At 36.1% G+C, this 19,984-nt stretch overlaps 1 protein-coding gene across 2 annotated transcripts in view; it reads right to left on the reverse strand.

The window, feature by feature from the left end:
• FAM198B (family with sequence similarity 198, member B) overlaps positions 1-19,984 on the reverse strand; it is a 48,161-nt gene that overhangs the window by 13,022 nt on the left and 15,155 nt on the right. For both annotated transcript variants that reach the window (XM_011970506.1, XM_011970505.1), the window contains exon 3: positions 17,787-18,001. In XM_011970506.1, the coding sequence (XP_011825896.1) occupies positions 17,787-18,001 (215 nt within the window). The remainder of the gene's footprint in view (positions 1-17,786; positions 18,002-19,984) is intronic.

Consider the following 19,984-nt stretch of genomic DNA (forward strand, 5'->3'; position numbering starts at 1 on the left):
GGCCCCATGTAGTCTAATGAGTGTATAAAGGGACACTAGATTGTAGAGAACGCAACCTCAGACAAATCCCATCATCCCCATGGCACTTGCTAATATAGACACAGCCTCTTACTTGGGGAGCTATACAAAGCAAAAGCCTACAGTATTCCCCCCCGCTCCGCCCGCCGCCAGCACCTGTATCACCTGGGAACTCTCACTGCATAAAATAATGAATTTCATTCTTGTTCTCTGCTGCCATGACAACAGGTGCCTGTTAAATTAGTGAGCATGCATATGTGACTTGAAGAGCAGTTGACGAACAAAGAGAAGTGTAAAAATAGTCTGCAATATAGAAATCTAACAAGGGGCGTAGGATCCCTCATGCCTCTGCCTCTGTAAGGAGCATTCATTGCTCTACTCCACCTTTACTTTCGAATTCCATGTTTAAAAATAAATATCAGTGTATCCCAATCCAGGGAGGAATCTCTAGTTTCTTCCACATTAATAAACAACACGTAACAACACAGTATTTCTTTATGTATGAGTAAAAATATTCTAAGGTTATTATACATTTGGATCAATTTCTATAGATGCAATGTTTAAAATCCATCTACTGCACCTCTCAATAAGAACCAGAAGTCAAACATCACTATGCCACAGAAGACTGGAGTCACCAGGCAAGCAACAATCTATTTTTGGAGAAAGAAAATTTATGTTCTATAATTTGCACAAGCAGAGATACTTGAAAATAGTCTCTGTCGGAGACACATCCATTTTCCTGTAAAGATTTAAAAAGAACACTCAGACTAAAAAAAAAAAATATTTTTAACATTTTATGAAATTCTGATTTATAGAATGAACCACTCTTAAGCAATAAATTTAACATGGAAATGAAATAACCTTATTGTAATGAAATTTTTAATTGCTTTTCTTCAGTGAAGTAAAGCACTACTATTTGGAACTAAATCTATAAAATAGAATTAGAAATGAGTAAAACATGTTCATTCACATCTGAAGGAATAGTATCAGTGAAAACCTTTTTTTTTTTTTTTTGCTTAACTGATGTGTATTACTTTTATTATTAATATAGAATTTCTATCAATTTTATTTCTTCTATAATATAGATTTTTAAAGGAAAATGACAAAAATACGTAAAGATAAGCTAAATGACTATATTAAAACCTAGTTTTGGTTATGGTTAACAGAACCCAATGTAGCAATCAAATCTAATAGCTATTTTAACATACTTTTTTTAATAAAAATCAGTTCTCTTTTAAAAAATAAATTAATTTTGACAGTCTAATTATTTTCTGGTCACTAAAAATAAATTATGCTTTTATGAATTAAACTTTTCTTAAAAATTACTTTTACATATACATATAGAATTTTCCATTCTATATTTCTATGCTTCTTGGTTTAGAAAATAGCTATAAAATGAAGCCCTTTATATAACCTGGCTAAAATATTTCAGAACACTGCTAAAGCACTTTACATTAAAAGTTCCTAATCATCAAAATAATCCAGAATGGTATGTATTTTTCCCCATATTACAATTGAAGAAAAACGTTCAGAGAGGATAGCAACCTGCCTAAGGAGATAAAACGAGTGACTCGTGTGGATTTCAAAAGACATCTGCCTGCCTACCACGATGCTTCCCCTGCTAGAAAAGACAAAGTTCTTGCTTTCATGAAGATTATAACTTAATGCCTCTAAGTATGATTCGCTGGGTATTCTCTATAGCAACCAGCATCATACTTTATACAGTGCAGGTACTTTATAAATGATTGTTGAAAGAAATCAAAGAATGCATACCAGCTCCACTCAGCTCACCCATTGAAACAGAATGCAGATGGCTATGGACTAAAAGATCTGTTTTCCCCTACCCGTCCTTTTGTGAAAATGTCAAAATCTTAAAATCACAGAATCTTAGAATTACAGAAATGGAATACCTTTGAAGTTACTGGATCTTATATAGACAAAAGGGAGTATATTTCAGAAAAGATAGCCTAGAACAGTGGTCCTCAAACTTTTGATTTCAGAATTCTTTCACACTCTTAAAAATTACTGAGGACCACCTAAGAGTATTCATTTCTGATTATTTACCATATCAAATGAAAAATTAAAGCCAAAAATTTAAAAAAATAAGTATGCATTAAATTCATATAAAAATAACCTATCATATGTTAATACAAATTACATATTTTAAAGGAACTTGCTATACTTTCCAAAGAAATGAGAGAAGTGGCATTGTTCTTTCAAGTTAAAATGGCATTTAATGAAAAAAGCAGCTAGTTCAGCTCACAATTCAAACATTATGTAAGTAGTTTCCTCAAGACAACCATTGCACTATGGGATAAGTTGATGTGCTTTACACATTCTCATTTTGTCACACAGGATATTAAAAAGACAGAGACTTACAAGCACAGATTTTTAAAAATTAATAGAGTTTCACTGCTTCAAGAAAAATTTTAAGGGAATCTGGCATTTATTTCATGTGTTATTTTTCTTCCTGTGACTGCAGTGGCAGTGAAGGGTACAATGACCACTGGTACAGTTTGGTGCCTGCCTTTATTTATGCTAAAGCATCAACAGATTTAACAACTACTGCATATATCAACACTGAAAAAAGCGAAAAAACAAAGTCTCAGTATTACTGTGAAAATAGTTTTGCCCGTATGGACTCCCAGAAAGGCACACAAAAACCATGCCCCAAACAGTTTCATTCAAGTTGACCACACAACAGTAGTAATTCTTGGAAGCTCCATATAACTCTTAGTGATACATGTCCATAAACATCATGAATATGGTTGGGAAGAGCATGAAACTAATAGAATACTTATCCTACTTTAGAACTGGTTGAAACAGCTCTCACTTAACCCTTAACCCTCTCTGAATCTACTTCTTCATTAGCCAATAATGAGTCATAAATTTTAAAAAATACATACAAAAACCATATACATTGAGCCCAATGAGTATCTGTCTGCCCTCTCAGATGTTCCTATGAAAACACAATCCTGTTCATTTTTCCAAAACAGTTATATTTGCATCCTACCAGACTTACTCAGAGTTTCAGTGCTTTGACCTCTTGCTTTGCTCGAAGATACCCATCAAGGTTGGTTTCAGACTGTCTATGGTTCAATGGCACAGGCTTAGTGAAGAGGCCAATCCTAAAAGCTAGTCCCAGCAATACATTAAACAATGTTTGAATCTCAAATGGTTATTTATGAAATCACACAGGCTTCCTCAAATCTCTCATCTTTCTAGCCCAGCTATGTCTATAACTAGACTTGCCATTGAAGCATACTAACTATGCACTGATCAATTTCAACATAGTCTAAAAAAATTCACCACAAGGGTGGAAATAAGCAAAAGAGACATAAAATTTAAAAATATATACTGCACTTTTGATTAATAATAAAATTAGAATGAATCCAGTAATGCTCAACTAGTTATCACTTAGCAATTTGAAAATTATAAATATAACATATTTGATCAGACATTTCCTTCTTTAATTCAGACTAATTTAAGAGCAAAGACTTATGTTAACCAATTTTCTAGTCTACCTGTGATGCAGATGAGGCTTTAGAACAACAGCCCTAGCAATCTCTGAGCATGAATGCTAGATAGTAGATGTAAGGAATATATTAAGTTCTAGAGGCTTTCAGGTTGGAAGCAGACATGAGGAATCTATATGTTTCTTAATGGAAGAGATATGATTTGAGACAAAGATCAGTCTGAAAAGGATGTGTACGAGCACATGTTATAATGACCCCTGTTCATCATAGAGGCATAGCTTATGAGCTATCGGGCCTCAATGACCAGAATGTATCAGAAAACATTCAGAAGTACATTCTGGTTATTGAGGACAAGTATCTCATAAGCTATGCCTCTATAACGAACCTGGATCAGGGTGGCTAGGCTATTCTTTTTCTTAAAGTTGCCGTCATGAAAAAAAATGCTTAAATTATGTGAAGTGAGAGAATGTGGTCTTAAAAGTCAAGTCTCTACTAGAAAAATGAGGTTAATGCCCAAAAGGGGGATTCATTGGTCAGTGTCCTTGTATTTGCTTTTTTTTCTTTCTTTCTTTCTTTCTTTTTTTTTTTTTTTTTTTTTGAGATTGGAGTCTCACTCTGTTGCCCAGGCTGGAGTATAGTGGCACGATCTCGGCTCACTGTAAGTTTCGCCTCCCGGGTTCATGCCATTCTCCTGCCTCAGCCTCCCGAGTAGCTGGGACTACAGGCACCCGCCACCATGCCAGGCTAATTTTTCTGTATTTTTAGTAGAGACGGGGTTCACTGTGTTAGCCAGGATGGTCACGATGTCCTGACCACCCGTCTTAGCCTCCCAAAGTGCTGGTATTACAAGCGTGAGCCACCGCGCCTGGCCGATGTTGTGGTTTCTTACAGCACCAAATACCATAATGAGCAGCTCCACACTGTGGAACATTCAAAGAAAGACCTATTCAATCTCCACCACTAAAGGCAGTGGTGAAGAGACCATGAAAAAGAGTGTGGGGCATATTCAACCAGCAGTGGATAGACCAAACTACAACACACACACACACACACACACACACACACACACACACACACACCCCTCGTATGAGGAAATAGTGACAGACAAGATTGGAAAGTCAGCAAATTAGGTCATGGGATTTGTTAAAAGCATGCTAATTTTTTTTCTGTATAAACTGTACCCTTGGATAACCACAAAGGACATAAGGTGAGATTTCTCTTTAAAGAAGTAGTCCAACTAATAAATGAAGAATTAATTATATAATTAATATCTCACCATTTTTCAATTCCCAGTGAACTGGTGGATCAATGTGAACATCAGTAGATGCTATTATCACAAAAAGGACTAACCAGATATGATGTCTTGTGATAAAAGAACACACCACTATCTACAAAGAAGACTTGACAAAATAAATCAAATCTAAATTTTATCATCAATTCAACACCAATCTATAGGGAATATAGACAATGGAAGGGCAAAAGAAAGGCACCACAAGAGTACAACCAGCAAAATCTAGAGTGTGAACTCTACAAAACAAATGATCTGGTTTCTTCAACAGGCTATTGAAAGGGAAAAGAGAAGATATAGAGACGAAGTCCATAGATTAGAAGGCACACCAACCAGTCACAAAGTGTGGGCATTATTTAAATATTGATTCAAATAAACAAACTGAAAGATATAAATGACACTTATGAAACAAAAATGTGGCCACTGATCAGATATTTGACTAAATCACTGCTCAATTCTATTTTGGGTGTGATCGTAGTAATGTGCTTATGTGTTTTATCTTCTAGTGATATACACTGAAATATTTACAGATGAAATAATATAACGCCCATTATTTTGTTGAAATTAATGTGGATGTGGAAAGTAGATAGAGATAGAGATTTAACAAGATGGATCATGAGCTGATAATTGCTGAAGCTGAGTGACAGGCACATAGGGGTTTATTATAATATCCTGTCTGCTTTTGCATATGTTTAATTTTCCATAATAATTTTTAATGTTCTAAAGAATTTAAACTTTATTTTCCAATCAAACGGAAGTCTTTAGAGATTTTATTTTGCAAGTGGCAATATGATTAAAAGGGAAATGGAAAGATAAATTCAGCAATGATTTGCACATTAATTGGCAGTTGGGGAAGACTAAAGACCAGGAGATTAGTTAAGAGTCTCTTACAGCATCTTGATCTACATTGACAAAAGTCTGATTGAGGTAACATTAATAGAAATGAAAAGGAAAAAGTGACAGGAATGATTTTGAGGAACATAAAAGTTCACTACTACTTGAATATGAAACACTAAGCAGAGAAAGATTAAAAGATGACACAAAAATCTCAAACCTGGCATATTTTAAAAATAGTAATGTCATGAATAAAAACAGGCCAGTCAAGATGACAAATTGTTAGGTGATGAGGTAACCAATTTTACTTTTGGACCTCAAGTTTGATGAGGTAACCAATTTTACTTCTGGACATCAAGTTTGAAGAAGTGACCATTTGCTATTAAAGTAAATTATTGTTTAGCTACACATGCATAAAAAAAAATCCTTTGTGCTGTCTCCTGAAATGTGATGATGTGTTTAAAAATACAGTGTCATAAATTAAACTTAGCATAATAAAATAATTGAATAAAATAAAATATAAGTCAAACTTCCTTGTTACTAATATTAAAATAGCCCAAACTCTTCTTTGATAAAATTCCACATTTTTTGTCACGTTTTACCATTAGTTTACATTATTTCACTGCAAAAAATATTCATGTTCCTTGATATCATAAGTAGATCTGTATATGTACTTATTTTACATCATTTTCCCTGTCTCCATACATCTAAACATATAAAACAGTGAACACGTCATAGGTGCCAAATAAACACCAAGTTTTCTGCCCAATATGCTCATTTATTGCAAGCAGTACACAGAAGAATAAGACTGTAATTTTGCCAGATAATTTGGAAAGTCTTCTGAAGCTTCCTTAAGTAAGATAACATCATTATTTTATTAAGTAGTATCATTAATTATCTTAAGTAACATCATCAATACTGAAATAATTTATCCTAGTGACAAACTATGGAAATATATATAGTAGAAACTGTGTCTAAGTCAGACTTTTGAATTTCATTTATGACAAACTTAGTTGTACACAATTAAAAGTCTATAATAACCACAATACTGTTCAGTGCTTAGCATGTCAATACCTGAAAGTTTGGAATTTGTCATTTTTAATGCCTAGCATCATACATTCCCTTATCCTTTACCTTAGTAAGTGATTCCTTGTGACTAAGTGAACCACTCTAATTACCTCTATTTAAAAAATTGGGAAGATGCCTCAAAAACAATAAAAAGCAGAAATATATTGTTCTCTAAACTCTCTGATCCTTGACAATTTTTGCTCCCTAGATCCACCAATTCAGCATGCTACCCAATACTGACAACTAATCCCAGACTTTTTTTGCTACTTGAAGCCAAGACGACATTCAACTACATCATCTCTCATTGTTTACTAGAAAACTAATGCGAAACTGTTTCATTCGTTTGCTTGAACTTGCCAATACATACATGGCTAGAGGTAATTTAGTTTGGCAGTATTCTGATTCAGCAAAACAATAAAACCAACCCAAACTATTTGAAATCCCAATGTCTAGGACCCTGGATCTCCATGTCTCTTGCTGTCATAGCACCTGCCTGTGAGTGTGTTTCCTCACTCGCCTCTGAAAGCTGGCAGCAAGACCCTTGACCATCAAGCAGGAGAAAAATCCTCATCATCTATCAAGAGGGCCATAGTTGGAATCTTTCTTTCTTATGCACATAGAATGTTCCTGCAGAAACAGATCTTTCCGTGAACAGTAATAAGTTCCCTCTTGTTTCAACAACGATTGGTTGGAATTTTTATTCTTACTTTTTTCACACCATTAAGTGGGAAAAAAAAATAATGCACAGAATCAAAAACAGGAGAAGGTAGGACAAAGATGAATACCTCTTAATCTAATTCATTAGACTCAGGAAGTAATTCTTTAGAAGTCAGGTAAGAATTAGGAGGACAGAGTTAAATTGAAAGAGACAAATCTAGGAGGCAAGGCATACCAACTCATATTATTGTTGTCTGTTGAATTTATGAATATAAGTTTACTATAGCCATCTGAGAGAAAACCACCTTTAGGGAACAGGATATTTCTGTAAGCACCATTTCGCCCACTTAAAGAACTTTTGCATACATTCAATCCTTTGCTAAAATTCCTCTCTCTCATAAACTCTCTTCCCGTCTCTTGTACTCACCTAATTTCTGCAGGTTTTTCCATTTCTAGATTACACGTCACATTTTCTGTCTACACTCTTGAAATTTCTTTTTATAAAATATTACTCCTAATTATGGCACCTGCTATATTCTGCTGTGATTATCTGTCTCTTCTACTAGACTGTATAACTCTTGAGGGCTGGGAAATGGTCCCATTCATCTTTTATTACCAGCACTAAACCTACTCAGTGTCTGCAGCAAACAAGAGCTCAGAAAAGTCTGTTACAATCAAGTGAAAAGAAATATATGCAGGCTTTTAATTTGATGGTAGAAAAAAATATCTCCCAAGACATATCTTTGTTGGTCCTCCTTTATGCTAACACCCATTAATTTACCATTAAATAAACAGTTATTCTCAGAAAATGTAAGTATATGAAGAACTCCATCAAACAGTAAAAATACTAAATATTTTTTACTTGTTTGATTCTTTTATTTTCTGAACTTCTAATTCTCTTCCTTTAACAAAGCTAAATATACATACATTGTGAGAATACTTTATATCTTTCATGTTTAACATTTTTAATCTGACACTTTGGACTTAATATTTTAATATAACTAAGTAGTTTTTTTTCTTTTTTCAGTAAACCATGCCCTGAGTAAGTGTGACATTTCCAGACACTCTGCTGCTAACAGAATTGTTACAAAGTTGAAAAAGACAGGGACTTGCCCTTGAGAAGTTCACAGTTTGTCAAGACAGACTAGTCAAAAATAATTAAAACTTAATAGGCGAATCCCTATACGTATGAAAGTCCAAATGAAATTATTTGGGAATGGCTTATAATTTAATAAATAAAAATAATGATAAAATAGTTTAATTCTTACTTATTTCTACTCTTATTTCTGGATGGTCAGTTGCTTAATTCATAAGCAATAATTATTGAGCGCCTACCATGTACTAGGCATTATTCTAAATGCTTTATGTATATAAAAATATTTAATCATCTCAATAGCTCTCTATATATGCACCATTATTATTCCTATTTTACAGATGAGGACACCAATACAGAGAGAGGTTCAAGCAACTTCTTGAGGTTAAATCAGTAGTAGCAGAAATGGGACTAAAATGTAGCTGACTGCAGAGTCCCAGCTCCTAACCATTACAATACAGTGTCTCTTTGGTCAAAAAGCAAGTTTTCTACCTCCTAAATGTGCTCCTGTTATTTTATATAATCTTTTGAGAGAAGTTTGACCAAATCTTGGGGACTCAAACACTCTCTAGAATACTACTCTTTGTCATCCTAATGGAGGTGACTTTTTGTCTATGCAGTTTATACCCCACGCTTCAGAATAAAAGATTACTTGTGTTTCTCTCACATTTTACAGACCCAGTAAAATGGCATAGCCTTTGTGAATGCAGATTTGTTAAATGGGTAAAACAAAAAGAATGCTGTGTACAGAAAATTAACAACTGGGTTCTGTATTCCATTGCTCTTGCTCTCGCATCATAGAGCAAGTGATTTTAGTTTGCTTCAGGCATAACTTTTCTAAGATTGTTCACAAATATCCATCCAATACATTCCTAAATACCATTTAACTGAAGCATTCATTCTGATTTAAAATAAAATTTTCAGTGTAATTGATGAGAAAGAGTGTTTAGATAATAATAACTATTTACTATGGCATTCACGAAAAATGACCTAAGTTTGTCCATTTGTTTATTTATTTATTCAATATACTTTTTTGATTGATATTGTTCTATAAACATTTGATGGCCAGGTGTGGTGACTTATGCCTGTAATCCCAACACTTTGAGAGGACGAGGCAAGAACATCACTTGAGCTCCAGAGTTTAAGACCAGCCTGGGTCACATAGTGAGACTCCATCTCTATTGAAAATCAAAAAATTAGCCAGGCATGGTGGTGCATACCCGTAGTCCCAGCTACTCAGGAGGCTGAGGCAAGATGATCACTTGAGCTGGGAGGTTGAGGCTGCAGTAAGTTATGATCATGTCAACACACTCCAGCCTAGGCAACAGAGCAAGACCCTGTCTCAAAAAATAATAATAATAATAATTTAATTTAAATTAAAAAAAAACTTTTATGATGGTGAATAGAGGAAGTAAAAGAATCAAGATATGATTTTATTAAAAACTTCTCTGGAGTAAGATCTACTGTAAGCGAAGCCAAAAGAAGAACAACAAAGTAAGAAAAAGTGTTTAAGACATAGGATTGACAAAGGTTAATTTTCATGATATACAAAAACTTTTTATCAATCAATAAGAAAAAGCTACAGAATGCAATAAAAAAGCACAATGATTTGAGTGAGCAATTCACAGAAAGTAAAATGTAAATAATCTATACATATTTAAAAATAGAGGCTGGGTGTGTTGGCTCATGCCCAGCACTTTGGGAGGCCGAGGCGGGTGGATCGCTTGAGCCCAGGAGTCTGAAACCAGACTGGGCACAATGAGACGTGTCTCTAAAAAATTTTTTTAAGTTTTTAAAAAGTGTGGTAGCATGCGCCTGTTGTCCCAGCTACTCAGGAGGCTGAGGTGGAAGGATCGCTTGAGCCCAAGAGTCTGAGGTTGCAGTGAGTTTTGATCACACCACTGCACTCCAACCTGGGCAACAGAGCGAGACCCTGTCTCTATTTTTAAAAAGGGAAAGAAAATATAATATCCTCAATATCGCTCAAAATGAAAAACTGAAAAATATAAATAATGCCCCATCACCACCTATAAGATTAGCAAAAATATTAATTTGCTTTCCACTTCCCACAGTTGGTAAGAGAAAAGGAAAGAGGTAGTTTCATACTTTACTGTTGAAATTGTAAAATGCTGCAACATCTGCAAGAAATTACCCTCTTACCTTTTGCACTGTGGGAAATAAATAAATGTTGAATGAACAAAATATGTAAGTCCATTCTCTCAATTGCTATCCCTGTATATATAATTTGACAAACAGTGTTACTTTTGTAAATACTAACCAAATTAACTTCTAATAATCAGATTAGCTTCTGATTTTAGCTTTGTGCTTTAGTAATAGCTAAAATCAGGAGCTCCAATCTTGGTAGTATAATTTGAGTAAGTTCTAGTAAAGTCTTGCAGAGACCTCAACCTTATGGAGTATCAAAAAAGAGAAAGGCTGTCCCATCCCAGGCAGAGGGGGCAACAGATTTTAAACATTGATCTTTGTTGAAAACTCCTAATAGTGATTTCACATGTTCAGATTTGTCCTCAAGACCACAGGCAATAGGCACGATAATGATTAAAGCTGCTGATGCACTCAGAAGAAGACTGAAGATCAGCTGGAATTTGTTCTTGCTCAGTCAGGAACAAGTATGAACAGCAGAAAGTTACAAAGTAAACACACATCTTGGAGTAACATCTCTCTTCCTCTATGTTGAATGGTATCTCTTAGAGGCAGCAAGCGTTACTACTCCCCTCAAAGAACTCTCTGCTTCAAATGGTATGTTTAGAATGCCCTGGATGTCACAAGAACAGTACCAATCTTATATTCTTACTCATACTTGTCCCTATCCTCTCTATCATTGACAGCCTACAATCCTACTCAAACTCTTCCCCCTTCACTATTTTATGGCGAAGCGCTCTTCCTCTTTTGACCTCATAAAAATTAGAACTTATATTATGTCATCCAGCAGTTCTTAGATGGAACTATCATTTGTTTCATACACTATGTTTCCTTAACTAAATAATTTTTAAAAAGCTTAAAGTGGGGCAGTGAGGATAATCACCTTGTACTACTTTGCTACCATTCTGGTTGTTTTCCTCACTATAACACATGGTAAATGTTGCATAAATTGAGCTTCCCTCAATAGAAGAAAGAATGATAAAGGCAGTTGGGTAGAATGAGATTTAGTTGAGGCGTTCAGAATTAAAACACATGTCACTAGAGAACATAAAGGTTTGCCCTGTATTCACAATAGGTTAGCGCTTATGTTCATCAGCTTCAAATCTCAAGGTCCTTTCTCATAGACTTCACTGCCAGGTTCATAATTTACTTTCCATTGTCCTAATCATTCTCAGGAACTTCAATATCTCTGCTTACCACTCCCCAAACACTTGACCTCATAGTGAGAACCTTTACCTACTTCACCCTAGGTACTTTCATTCATTCTCCACTTTATCACTATGACATTTTATCATATGGACTTACTTCATTAATCCAAGGATAACTAGGTAGTAGTTATACAATAATGGCTAAAAATATGGAATCTAGCATTAGCCAGATTTGATGATATCTCTGTTCAGGAACTTACTAGCTATGTAACATTGAACAAGTTAGATAATTGTTGAGAGACAATTCTTCATGGCATTTCTGCACATCTTACATTAGATTTTGTTCTGCATGTTTTGTTTTGTTTTTTGGGGTTTGTTTGTTTGTTTGTTTTGGTTGATTGGTTTGTTTGTTTTGAGAGGGAGTCTTGCTCTGTTGCCCAGGCTGGAGTGCAGTGGCACGATCTCGGCTCACTGCAACCTCCACCTCCCGGGTTCACACCATTCTCCTGCCTCAGCCTCCTGAGTAGCTGGGACTACAGGCACCTGCCACCACACGCAGCTAGTTTTTTGTATTTTTAGTAGAGACAGGGTTTCACCATGTTAGCCAGAATGGTCTCAATCTCCTGACCTCGTGATCCCCCCCACCGCCTCAGCCTCCCAAAGTCTGCATGTATTTTTAAGAGTGTTAGCATACCAAACAGAGAGTATCTCCCTCTAAGATGAAGGGCAGGTTTGTTTCCTGACAAAGATAATAAAGATAATGTGTCCATCTGAGGCAAATATTTGGCAGGTTTGCTAGCAGCCCCTTATAGAATGGGGGGTTTCCGAAGCTTAGAGTCCCTCAGCAGTAACATAAACACACTATCTGAAGAATTCACCAAGGCCACTCTGTATTGCCCCAGTAGAACTTGAGAGGCAAAGGAGCACAAAACTCATGGCACCTGCTATATCATGAGTAATAAAGTCATTTGTCTCTGACCCAGGAGTCTCATATCTTCTGCTAACATCAACCTGTGGCAGACTCACCTGTTAGCTTCCAAGTAAAGTAAAATCCCAGACTCTTGAGAGCTCTTGATAATAACTTCTCTGTGCCTCAGTTTTTCTACCTATAAAATGGAGAAAGGATGCCTACTTCACAGAGCTAGTACATTAATAAAATGGAATAATGAGATAATGCATATATAATGCTTCAAACCAGTTACAGCCTTATAGCTGGACCCTTGAACACTCTTTAAGGAGGCAGAACTTGGTGGCTGCTGACCACCTCCTTGCCAAGTCAAATGTCCTATTCCCCAATTTAGTCCTTGCTGGTGTCTCTACACCACTGACATCAGGGATCCTTCTCTCCTCCATCAAAGTTCCTATTTCATAGTCTGTGACTCTACTAAACTGGTTTTCTTCCTACATTTTTGTCCTTCTCCAATTTCTTCCTCCTGCTCACACTCACAAAACAATGAATTAACAAAAGGATAATGTTTTCCAAATGTCCTAAGGCCATTCTAAATTTCTACAAGATACTAATTAACAATGCAACAACAGAAAAGTTTTTTTTCTAAAATGGGGGAAGGAAAGGCAGTAATCAGAATGAGGTGGTGGAGAAAGTCCTAAGATATTTATCAAAGGGAGAAAAGCGTCATAAGAAAACCTTATAAAACGTGAGGAGTCACACAATTATGTAGATGATCAATATTTATTATTCTCTAATGTAGAATCTTTATGAAAAATTTGCAATAAATTTAATTGGAAAGAAGGAAAATAAGTTACATGGCCAAGTGACCATTGAAACACAGTGTGGAATGTTGGAAAGAAGACACTTTTACCATCAACAGATTCCAACAAATCCCAGCTCTAGACTTGAGTAGTTGTTAGAACTTGAGTGAGACACAACCTCACCAAACCTCAGTTTACTCACCTCCCAAATGGAGTAAGACTATTTCTCATAGCTCAACAAATGGTAGCTATGGCGAGTATGATTATTGCAGGATGATGTAAACCAAAAATAAAATTCTAAGCCCCCAACCAACTGAACTGATCTCTATGCCTGGGGCATTCTACAACCAATAGAAATAGAAAAGATCATTCAAGGGTAGTATGAACACCTTTAAGCACACAAACTAGAGAACCTAGAGGAGATGGACAAATTCCTGGAAATATACAACTCTCCCAGATTAAACTAGCAAGAAATAGAAACTCTGAACAGACCAGTAACAAGCAGCAGGACTGAAACGGTAACTGTGATGGTTAATATTGAATGTCAACTTGATTGGATTGAAAGATGCAAAGTATTGTCCCTGGGTGTGTCTGTGAGGGTGCTGCCAAAGAGATTAACATTTGAGTCAGTGGACTGGGAGAGGCAGACCCACCCTCAATCTGGGTGGGCACCATCTAATTAGCTGCCAGCACAACTAGAACAAAGCAGGCAGAAAAGGTGGAAGAAGCTGATTTGCTGAGTCTTCTGGCCTTCAACTTTCTCCCATACTGGATGGTTCCTGCCTTGAAATATTAGATCCCAAGATCTTCAGCTTTTGGACTCTTGGACTTAAACCAGTGATCTGCCAGGGTCTCTCAGGCCTTTGGCCACAGACTGAAGGCTGCATTGTCAACTTCCCTACTTTTGAGATATGAGGACTTGGACCAGCTTCCTTGTTCTTCAGCTTGTAGACGGCATATTGTGGGACTTCGCCTTGTGACTGTGTGAGTCAAAAATCCTTAGTAAACTCCCTTTCATATATACATCGAACCTATTAGTTCTGTCCCTCTAGAGACCCCAACTAATACAGTAATTTAAAAATTGCCAACAAAAAAAGTCGAGGGCCAGATGGATTCACAGCTGAATTCTACCAGACATTCAAAGAAGAATTGGAACCAATCCGATGACACTATTCCACTATAAGACAGGGAAAGAAGGAATCATCCCTACATCATTCTATGAAGCCAGCATCACCCAATAGCAAAACCAGGAAAGGACACAATGAAAAAAGAGGAAACTACAGACCAATATCCCTAATGAACAAAGATGCAAAAATCCTCAGCAAAATACTAGCTAAACCAATCCAGCGTATCAAAAAGATAATCCACCATGATCAAGTGGTTTCATACCAGGGATACAGGGATGATTTAACATATGCAAGCAAGCCAATAGATGTGATACACCACATAAACAGAATTTAAAACAAAAATTACATGGTCATCTCAACAGAAGCAGAAAAATCATTTGACAAAATCCAGCATCAATTTTTGGTTAAAACCCATTGGCATAGAAGGGACATACCTTAAGGTAATAAAAGTCATCTATGACAAACCCACAGCCAACATTATACTGAATGGGGAAAAGTTAAAAGCATTCCCCCTGAAAACTGGAACAAGACAAACATCCCACTTTTCCCACTTCTATTCAACATAATACTGGAAGTCCTAGCCAGAACAATCAGAAAAGAGAAAGAAATAAAGGACATCCAGATCAGTAAAATGGAAGTCAAATTGTCACTGTTCACTGATTATATAATTGTATACCTAGAAAACCCTAAAGATTCCTCCAAAAAACTTCTAGAACTGATAAACGAATTCAGTAAAGCTTCAGGATACAAAATTGGTGTACACAAATCAGTAGCTCTGCTATACACCAACAGCAACCAAGCTGAGAATCAAATCAAGAACTTAACCCCTTTTACAATAGCTGCAAAAAAATAAAATAAAATAAAATACTTAGGAATATACTTAATCAAGGAGGTAAAATATCTCTACAAGGAAAACTACAAAACACTGCTGAAAGAAATCATAGGTGACACAAACCAATGGTAACACATCTCATGTGTGTTTGGATGGGTAGAATTAATATTGTGAAAATGACCATCCTGCTAAAAGCAATCTACAAATTCAGTGCAATTCCTATCAAAATACCACCATAATTCTTCACAGAAGTAGAAAAAAAATCATAAAATTCACATAGAACCAAAAAAGAGTCCACACAGACAAAGTAGGACTAAACAAAAAGAACAAAGCTGGAGCCATCACGTTACCTGACTTCAGACTATACTATAAGGCTATAGTCACCAAAACAGTATGGTACTGGTATAAAAACAGGCACATAGACCAATGGAACAGAATAGAGGACCCAGAAATAAGTCCAATACTCACAGTTAACTGATCTTCAACAAAGCAAACAAAAACATAAAGTGGGTAAAGGACACCCTATTCAACAAATGGTGCTAGGATAATTGGCAAGCCACATGTAGAAAAATGAAACTGTATCCTCATCCCTTACCTTATGCAAAAATCAACTCTAAATGGATAAAACACTTAAATATAAAACCTGAAACCATAAAAATTCCAGAAGATAACATCCAAAAAACCTTTCTAGACATCGGCTTAGGCAAAGGCTTCATGACCAAGAACACAAAAACAAATTGCAACAACAACAACAAAAGATAAAGAGATGGAACTTAATTAAACCAAAAAACTTTTGCATAACAAAAGAAATAATCAGCAGAGTAAACTGACAACCCACAGAGTGGGAGAAAAATCTTCACAAACTATGCATGACAAAGGACTATTATCCAGAATCTACAAGTAATTCAAACAAATCAGCAAGAAACAGAAAGAAAAAAAAAAAAATCCCATCAAAAACTGGGCTAAGGACATGAATAGACAATTCTCAGAAGATATACAAATGGTCAACAAACATATGAAAAAATGCTCAACATCATTAATGATCGGGGAAATGCAGGTCAAAACCACAGTGTGATACCACCTTACTCCTGCAAGAATGGCCATAATAAAAAATAATAGATGTTGGCGTGGATGTGGTGAAAAGGGAACATGTTTGCACTGCTGGTGGGAATGTAAACTAGTACAACCACTATGGGAAACAGTGTGAAGATTCCTTAAATAACTAAAAGTAGATCTACCATTTAATACAGCAATCCCACTACTGGATATCTACCCAGAGGAAAAGAAGTCATTATACAAAAAAGACACTTGCACATGCATGTTTATAGCAGCACAATTTGCAATTGCAAAAATATGGAACCAAACCAAATGCCCATCAATTAAGTGGATAAAGAAAGTGTGGTACACATATACCATAGAATACCACTCACCCATAAAAAGGTATGAAATAATGGCATTTGCAGCAACCTGGATAAAATTGGAGACCATTATTCTAAGTGAAGTAACTCAGGAATGGAAAACCAAACATTGTATGTTCTCCCTCATAAGTGGAAGCTAAGCTGTGAGGATGCAAAGTCATAAGAATGATACAATGAACTTTGGGGCCTCGGGGGAAAGAATGGGAGGAGAGTGAGGGATAAAAGACTACACATTGGGTACAGTGTACACTGCTCAGTTGATGCATACACCAAAACCTCAGAAATCACCACTAAATAATGTGCCCATGTAACAAAACACCACCTGTCCCCCCAAAACCTATTGAAATTTTAAAAAATAATAAAACAATTAAAAAATAAAAGTAAACCTGAACACTAGTTCAGGCCATGATGGGAAAGGGTGGTTGGGCATGCCTCCTTATACCTTCTTCTCTTTGGAATTCAGGCACAGTTGACCAGAATTAACATTAACGGAGAACTTAAGATCTACAAAACAAACTCTCTTTGTAGCAATAAGATACCAGCATGACAGACAGTGGGCCCTGAAAGAAATCAAAGTATTTTACCCCAAGATGTATTTCTTTGATATATTTTGAAATGTCCCTGCCAAGCTCTCACTTGTGAGGAAAATCTACATTCTGTAGAGAATCCCCTTCCCTTTCCAGATCTTTTTCCTGGTCCAGGAGAGATTAAGAGTCTGGTACCTCTTTAAGTCTGATAAGAAATTTTTACAACCTATTCTCTCTGAAGCCTGCTACCTAGAGGCTTCATCTGCATTTGGCCATTATGGCCAAAACCACAATTACTTTTGCACCAGCCTAATAGAAGGTATCACCAGCTTCATAAAAACTCCAGGTGCTGAACATTCCTTACTGTCAGGCTAATATAACTCAGTGCCAGTCTTAGATAACTGTTTGCTTCATTTAATAAACTTACCTGTAACAAAAAATCAAAGAGTGCCATCTTGGACCACTCATGATGATGTATTTCAGTACAACCCGATTCAGGCTTGGGTACTCGGCCGTTCTGCCAGCATTTCTGTTTCAGCAACTGCTGATAAGTTCCCCAGGTGAGCTTAACGGAAGAATGGGTGTCATTACTTGTTGGAGATAAAGATGCATCCCAGAGAATGATGGGGCACGGGCGGCCATCTATGGAATCAGAAAAACAAACACACTTTCAGCACATTACTGACTCAGGGTGTGCCTTTGAGCAGGTCGTTCACTCTTCTCACAGTCTCACTCTCACCTATCAAATGTGAGAGATGATTTGACAATATTTTATGGTCCCTTTGTCTTCTGAAGTTTTAATACTTTCATACCTCAGTGCTTCCTGTTTGAAGTCTTATAAAGCAGAAAGTTATTGTTAGACAACGAAAAAAAATTTTAAACAAGATACTTTATAGATGTGGCAGGAATAGGCTACTAAGCACCAATAACAACGTCCTATGGTTAATGTGGCTTTATTCCACATCTAAAAGCAGCCACCACAAAAAGGGAAAGAATCCAGACATTTATAATTGTCTATTCAACGTCTGAGTGGAGTTGCTCTTTATTTGTAATAACAACTGTCTGATTTTCTGAGGCCACATTATGATGTCAGGAAGAAAAAGAATTTTTAGAAGTCGCAAATTTAAAAGTGAAATTGTATGGTTCACACCAATCACTATAATCTCCAAAGACAGAAAAAAAAGAGGCAAGAGGTTTTTTCTTTCCTGATAGAAACTGTGCAAGCACAACAGTGCTCTTGTTAAGGGATCATTTATTCACACACAACCTCAACAAAGTTCATTTAAGCAGATGTCAGTTCTTCAACTGCATGTGCATAGATGATCTTTTTTAACCTGTCACTCAATTTGTTTTGTCTCACTTTTGGAAGTTTGGAAATGCAATTTCTTTCATTGTTAAACTGTACAAAGAATGATGGGCCCCAGTGAAATCATCATAAACAAGAAAGACCATGATCCAGACACATTAAACAACACTTCAAGCTTAAAACCAATAACATCATTCCCAAGCCCCCATTTCTGACCAATAAAGTCACAAGGAGATGGTGTTGAGCATTTTTGCTTATAACTCAAAAATCAGAATGATGCACCTGATAAAAACAACTAAATTACAAAGATCCGATAAAGCCCACTTAACTCATTCTTAACAGGCCTGAACAACAGAGGCCTCTGAAATTACAACTGGAGTGTTCAGACTTGTCACCGGAATTTTTAAGACCTCTCTTAAATAGCCTCAGATGTTCTCAATATATAATTTTATGGTCTATTAGAAACTTTTATTTTGCCACCTTACTGTCTTGCCATGTTGTAGAGTTCTTATCTCCAGTCTTTAACACAGGAAACAGTCCTCTAACCACTCCTGAGTTTGGAGTTATACTAACCTTAATAGTTTTAGTAGCATTAACTTAAATCATTCTAATCACTTGCATTATAGTTCTGTTCAAAGAAAAATCTTTCTCCCTTTAGCCTTGCAATGTAGGCCAGGGCATGTGGAAAGTCTATTGGATTATGGAAAATATGCCACAATCATTCATACAAAACTAAGAGAAGAGTGGAGAAAGAAATGTGAGCCATAACAGAAGAGCTTCATTTGCAGCACGCTCTCTCTCCTTCCAACTTCGCTTTACCTTAGTAAATGATTTGGGGTTCCTGGGACCTAATTATATCTTCTTAGATATCAGATAATTTTAAATATGTATATCCCAAATACTATGCCAATTGATTTTAAAAGAATAAATTCCAGGTAAAAGCAATCCATCATGCTGTGGAAGACAGCACTGGGCCAGTATAACCAAATACAAATAGAAAATAGACACATAGCCTCCAAAGGTGTGCGCTTCAGGCGTCTAAAAATAAACACCAAGAAGCTCTTTCTATCAGTGTCTTTGAACCAAAGTTATACACAGACAAAGAGCACTTAGCATGCTCAGGGCTAGAAAGTATTCAAAGGGAGTTGAAACCTAACAGTGAACTTCAACACACATCAACACACGGGTCAGAAGGACAGCAGTTTCCTCAGCAATTCATATAAGGCCTTTGGAGAAATATGGAAATGATCTACATAAACAATTGAAACCTGCTGGGCTGTTTTGCTTCCCTTTAGAAACATTTGTTTCTAATTGTAAAA

This window comes from Mandrillus leucophaeus, unplaced genomic scaffold (genome assembly GCF_000951045.1).
Source record: "Mandrillus leucophaeus isolate KB7577 unplaced genomic scaffold, Mleu.le_1.0 Scaffold95, whole genome shotgun sequence".
Taxonomy (NCBI): domain Eukaryota; kingdom Metazoa; phylum Chordata; class Mammalia; order Primates; family Cercopithecidae; genus Mandrillus; species Mandrillus leucophaeus.